The 6,544-nt window shown below is 40.1% G+C and overlaps 1 protein-coding gene across 1 annotated transcript in view; it reads left to right on the forward strand.

Moving 5' to 3' along the window:
• The window catches only part of smarca2 (SWI/SNF related, matrix associated, actin dependent regulator of chromatin, subfamily a, member 2), a 47,027-nt gene extending 41,246 nt beyond the window's left edge, over nucleotides 1-5,781 (forward strand). Inside the window, exon 34 of the mRNA XM_047591508.1 lies at nucleotides 3,387-5,781. Within this exon, the coding sequence (XP_047447464.1) occupies nucleotides 3,387-3,422 (36 nt within the window). The 3' untranslated portion in view covers nucleotides 3,423-5,781. The remainder of the gene's footprint in view (nucleotides 1-3,386) is intronic.
• The last annotated feature ends 763 nt before the right edge of the window (nucleotides 5,782-6,544 follow it).

Here is a 6,544-nt window from a genome sequence, read left to right on the forward strand (position 1 = left end):
CAAACTATATTGAGTCTCTTCCTACTAATGAACAGATGACACTTAAGATTTTAGTCCTCCGCGGGACGCCAGCGTGAGCTATTTATACGTGTGCGCTCCTGAGTCTGGCTCGCTCCGTAACAACGCCACCCAGAATATGTTTATGTGAATATGTTCTGTATCTGCTCCATATTTATTCATCCAAAACAACTGATGGAGAAGCAGCCGGAAATAATGACGTGGAAACATGCTGCAACCAAGCGAACCAATCACAGCTCTTGTGGTGTCGTCAACATTTCTGGGAAGGTGCACGTCAGACTTTAGGGTTTGTTTGCGTTGTTGCCATAACTATGTTGTCAGATTGACACAGAAGCCTAAACCGCTAACGTCTTTTCTTTCATAAAAGCAGCCGTGTGTTTTCTGGGACGCGTGTTAACACAGGTATGAACTGATCTTCTTGGTCTCTTCTTATCATGTAAAGTTGTCTTGTTTTTATATAGCAAACACCACAAATGTGACATTATTCAACGTTTTCCCTCATCTGCTCCATCTTTGTAGGAGGCAGTTGATGATCAGCGATGCTCAGAATAAATAATGTTACTTCCCACTCAGTGTAGCTCGTGTTTAATACTAACGCTAATGAACCGAGGAGATGCTTCAACTCTTGATGACATGTTTTTCTTACAGTTGTTGCAATTTGTGACTCGTATCTGACAAACCAATCTCCCAGCAACGGAATTTAAAATGCAGGACTCTACCTCGTTGTAATTGTGATTTCATGAAGTGTTGCATGCAGCGGTGTAAAGTAATTTGATTTGTAAGAAATTGATTGGTGTTTGTGTTGCAGTTAAAGTTGTGGAGTGTCGGACGAATTTGCGAGCTTTGTTCCTGCTGCCATGTGAAGTGGTCTGACTCAACAGAGTTTCTTTTTTGCACAATAGTGCACATAAAATCAATGCAGAGACGGCTGTTGGATAATTGTCGGTTGCGGAGGCTCCCACATGCAGAACTAAGCTAAATTAAATTAAATCAACACATCACGCTGTCACTGCTGTCAATATTCACCAAAAAAAAAGATGGTACAAAGTCGTAACAGGAATCCCGTCATAGACACCTGCAGCAGAGGCTGTGATTGACAGTTGACGATTAAATGTGTTTATATGTGATTGCACCGTATCATTGCTCCGGTTCCCCTCAGTTACTACGTCATTCTGTGCACACAAACAGTGAGAAGGCGTCGGGCTTGTTTTATTACTGAACATCAAGCTGTTGTGCGCAGTCATCACCTTGTTTCACTCGCTGGGATAGACAACAGGGGGGAGATGTCGTTTACACAAGCTTAGCTGAAAAGCCGAAACTCAACAGCTTCGCTTTATGTTGCGTTCACTGCCAACTGTCTCTGTGGGCGTCAGAAGCATATGAGGAAAAAACAGGAGTGATATTCACCACAGACATAGCTCTCAGTTTGAGCTCTGTGTTTTAGGAGCTGCACATTTGCAGCTTTGTGTACACTTAGTCATTTAAGGTGATGGAAATGTGAAAAATATCCATTTCCTCCTACTGGCTGTAATGTGTTGTGGGTAAACAGCTGCTGATTCTGCACAATATATATATATCACATCAGAAAGCTGAATAAAACGATCTCCTAGGAAGCTTCAGTATAATGCAAACCCCTTTGAGTGTTTGCTGGATGTGTGCGTTTGTAGCTAAAAGTTTTTTACAAAGCCTTTGTCAGAAATGACTGAAATTCACTTTTGGAGATGTGATTGTTACGTGATTGTTGGAAGTTGTTATAAAGCTAGAATCTCTAGGAACGTTGGGAAAAACATTTACAAACACTTGCACATTTTGCAGCCATCGTATTCTTGAAAGTCTGACGCTCTCATCACAATTATTTATTACACGTGGCTCCTACTTTACTATGAATAATGTTCATTTTACATAAACAACTTCACAAACTCACCTTCTGGAGCAAAGACGCATTTTTAGACTGTAGGTAAAGATGGATTTAGACCCTGTCTACAACCGTTCATTAGTTTTAAAATCAATATTATCACCATATAACATTTTTTAACACAGAAAACACATGTCACATGACTGTACAGTGACTATTCCCGTATGATAAAATCCAGACTGAACTGGCAGTGAAGGCTCACGTTGGAAAATGGTCACATGACATAAGTCCTGATCTGGAAGAAAAGTGTTTCTCAGATTATTATTTTTCAGACTGATTGAGTGAATGATGTTGGTCACATTTCACAGTCATAGTGGAGCAGGTTGAGCTGCACAGTATCTCACCCAAGAACACAACACACAGACTAGAGACAGTTCTGTTCAAAAGCTTCAGGCAGGTATGAAAAAATGCTGTAAACTGAGAATTCTTTCAAAAATGCAAGTGTTAATAGTTTATTTTCATCAATTGACAAAATGCATTGAATGAAGAAGAGAAATGGCCCTGCCATCACTTCTTCTTGTTCTTCTTCATGCTGCAGGTAGCTCTTCTGCTACAGCCAAATATTCACTTCTGACCAGACTTCTCCTGTGAGTAGATGAGTGAACCTGGCACCGCTGGTTTCTGTCCTTTCTGAGCCGATGTCTCTGCTGGACACCTTCCGATTTCAAAGGGAAATAAGCATGATGTGTTTTTTTCATCTGCTGCACTGAGTTTCCTTGACCGACCGCCGCGTCTTCGACCCTCAGCGTCGCCCGTTTCTTTGTGCCCTTTCAAAAGAGCTTGAACAGCACATCTAATAAACACCAGACCGCCTTGAAATATTTGTCTGGGAGAGACCTCGCTGATGCAGTGCAACCACCTCGTCTTGTTGCTGTGCTCAAACTTGCCACAGCGACATGAAACCGTCTTCCACAACCTCAACCTGGCAGCAGAGTTTTACTGTTCCTCCTACACAGCTGGTTCTCTTTCAGCTAATGACTGTGTTTACTTGTTTGGTAGAATTGGTTGGTCACACACCTGACGAGAATCCTGCAAAATCCCAAGTGTATCAATGAGGATTTGTGCTGGTTTAAAGGCAAATATTAATGCGATTTAGATTTTTCTTTTGTTTGCTCACTTTGCATTTGGTAAATTGATAAAAAATAACTATTATTATTTATATTTTTTGCACAGTACTGTACCCTTCACAGTATCAAAGGACATTCTTGTCTTCCTCAGTCACTGCCCCCATCGTTATTTCCACTGCAGGATCAGAATGAAAACGGGCTGAGAGGATCTGAGGAGAAGGGCAGTGGCTTCAACTCCACGTCTCTGCTCCTTGTTCATATATTCGCTTTGTGATTTTCTCATGTTGTTGCTCCCTACAGACAGTAAACCTCCATCCCTCTCCCCTCCATTTTAAACCTCCCTCTTTCTTAACACTCTCTCTGTCTCTCTGTCTGTCTCTGTCCAGGATCTGTCAGACAAGAGCAAAAGCGACGATGAGTGAGGACGGATGCGAGGACATTGTTTATAGCACTTATAAACAAAAAGGAAAAAATCTTCCATTGCTGTTGTTCAGGTTCATATTCTGTATTTTTAAAACGTTTTACTTCCTGTATCTTTTTTTTTTTTGTGTGTGTGTGTGTGTGTGTGTGTGTCCGTAGTGTGTTATTGTCGTCTCCCTCCCACCAGCTTGGAAATGTATTACTAATAATCAGTAACATACAGCAATACCAATCCGCTTATTTTCCTGTTTTTAAGACAGTTTTGTAGTATATTTTTTAACTGTGTGCTTCAACAAAGCACAAAAAAACATTCTGTATGAAAAAATAACTTTCTGTATGCGCTTTTGCTTTATTTGTACTTGCTTGCTTGCACTTTTAAAAAAGAGAAAAAAATCCCAATTTGAATGTTAAAACATATATAAATATAAATATATATACACACACACAAACACTTTATTCGAGGACATCCAAGTTCACTTGGAGAGCCACTAGCTGATGATTAAAAATGAAATGGCAATCAAGTTTTTAGAGTTTTTTGGATTTTCACCTTGTGCAGTGCCAAATGTGCAGCCGTAGAAACCGTTAGCTAAGCCCCGCCCACAAGCTGTGACTGTGCAATCTTAGCTTAATAACTGTGAATCACTTTCTTAACGCCCGTCTTCCTTCTCTGTCTCTGCACAAAATCCAACAGATAGTATGAAATTAGTTTTATCTGCTGGAATGTAGAGCTGCTTCTCCGGAGAAACCTTAGCATGTCTGGCTAATTAGCCAACAGGGATGGAAACTATGGATACTAAGAGGTCAAGAAATCGATTACTGAAGCCCAAGGTCACAACATTTCAATGGACACTTTGATTACAACCTGTTTCAGGACAGAAACAGCCACTAGGATGAAAATACTACAAAGTTTAAGCAGAAGTTAGCACCAGGAGCAATGTTTCCTAACACGAATCACCACTGTTATGGAACGTCTGTATTTTAACATAACAGAGGATAATCCTACATGTATATTTAAGACGCTAGATGTTTTTTTTGCTTATAAATGAGTCCCCTGATAACACGGCCCTCTGTGTTGTTTTAATACGCGGCTTCTATTAATCCAACTTAAGAGCAAGACGTGTGTTTTCAAGCCGGTAAAAGACGCCGCGAGCAGCACCTTAACATTAAACTCATAGCAACAAATTATTGTTTCATCAAGTGAGTCTAATTGGGCGTCCTGAGACCGAGCCACGGCAGCTTTTATTCATGCCGGGTGTTTAAAAGTTATTACTTTGGTCAAGCTGTTTGACTCCACGAAGCCACGAGAGTCTATGAGTGATTTAGTCGGCTGTCAGACAGCCCTGGTGGAAACACACTCCAACCTTTGTGTGTTCAAAGGACGGTCCTGTCTCTGACTTTATCCGACTCCTCATTAGCCTCTGTCCAGAAACAGGATCAAAACAGCGGGACATGATCTGAACGCCTCCCTTATCCTTTCCTTTCTTTCAGAGGGAGTTGATATATTCTCTTTGTGATGATGCAACCCACCTCTCAGGCTGCTCTCCCCTTTCTATCCTCCACCTTTAATTCTCCCGCTCGTCACTAAGTAGGAATTATAATTAGCATTAGCCTAATTAGCTTACTAGCGATTGTCCTTTTAGTGACCAAAGTCCTGGTTGCTGTCTCAACGTGTCAGTTTGTGTCTCAAAAAACGAGAACAAGAAGCTCGATAGTTGCACTAAAAACAGTGGGCGGGCCTCAGTTAATAGTCGAGTTAGACAATATAGTCGTGAACCACAGATGAATATATCTATAGCTGCAAATCCGTTTGAGCTAAATGCTTCTTAAACTGCTTTTATTGAAATGTAATCATACACAGCCGGCACATCATTTGTGTTCTATGTATTCTTTGTCCTGTTGCTTTCAGGAAGTTGTGTATCACAGCTTCAGCCTGGCCTTCAAAGCAATACAATCAGATTCATGTTGCTTTGTTTTTAAAAAATAAACTGTGGTAGCAGTAAATGTAGCGTCTGAATAAATGTGGACTCCTGCAGTGATGACTGACAACAAATTTAAAAAAGACAGTATTACGTTTTTAAAAAAAAGAAATCTGTATTGATTTCTACCTTTGGACTGAGGTGTAGTTTGTGACTTAGTTTCAGACCCTCATTTTATTGATTTAGATGTTTGTAGCATGAACTCCTTTGACAGTATACCGTGCACATGCAGATAGCTCTTTTTGTTTGTTTGTTTGTTTTGTGTAATATGTGCTTGCCAATTTTCCATAAGTGTGACTTAATCTTTGCTTTCTTTGCACAGTGTCTCGTGGTTGTATTTCAAAGCCGAGGGCAAAATAAAATATCACTGACTTTCAGCACAAAAGTGTTGTTTGTTTCCTCGTTTTTCTTTTTCTACCATCTGTGCCGACATCCAGTCCCTCTCAAGTGGAAAAGCCTCTCATGTGAAGTTCATTTCACATTTATTTGGTTGCATGAAGGCAACTGGTGATAAACTCTGTTAGAGTTTAGGAACATGGACGTCTGCAAGTGCTGCTGCAAGATCTAGAAGTCCAAAAAGCAGCTTTGTGACTAAACCAAGATAAATGAAACCTTACATTTTGTAAAATGTTACACCCTGTACGATGACACTGAAAACCAATATGACATATTTCAGAGAAAAATAAATAAAGTTTTAAAGTATTCCAGCACCGTTCCAGATCTCCGGCGTGTAGCGTTTGGTCACAATTGAAAAAACCTGCTGATGCGGGACATTGTCAGGTTCGATCAGCTGAACCCAAGACAACTTGGGAAAAATTAGGTCTGAGTTGTCAAACTCAGAAATTACTGTTTCCAAAATAAAAACAAGTATCTGATGCACATATTTTAATGTTAAGCAAAGGCTGACCGTGTACCAAACTTATTTTTTCCTCCGAGTTAAGCTGTGACGTGAACGCTGTGATATCAGAATATAGAATTTCCGAGTTTTCATGAAGGCTCCCTGGAAAAAAAAGTTCATGCTTGTAACTGTATAAGTGTAGAGATCCTGAATTGGAAAAGTTCTCATTTTCAGCTTTAAAGCAAACACCAAAAGTTTCACCTCGTAAATTTACTAGTTCTTTGTGATTCCCTTATTATTCCCTTCCCCT

Source organism: Mugil cephalus, chromosome 8, assembly GCF_022458985.1.
Source record: "Mugil cephalus isolate CIBA_MC_2020 chromosome 8, CIBA_Mcephalus_1.1, whole genome shotgun sequence".
Taxonomy (NCBI): domain Eukaryota; kingdom Metazoa; phylum Chordata; class Actinopteri; order Mugiliformes; family Mugilidae; genus Mugil; species Mugil cephalus.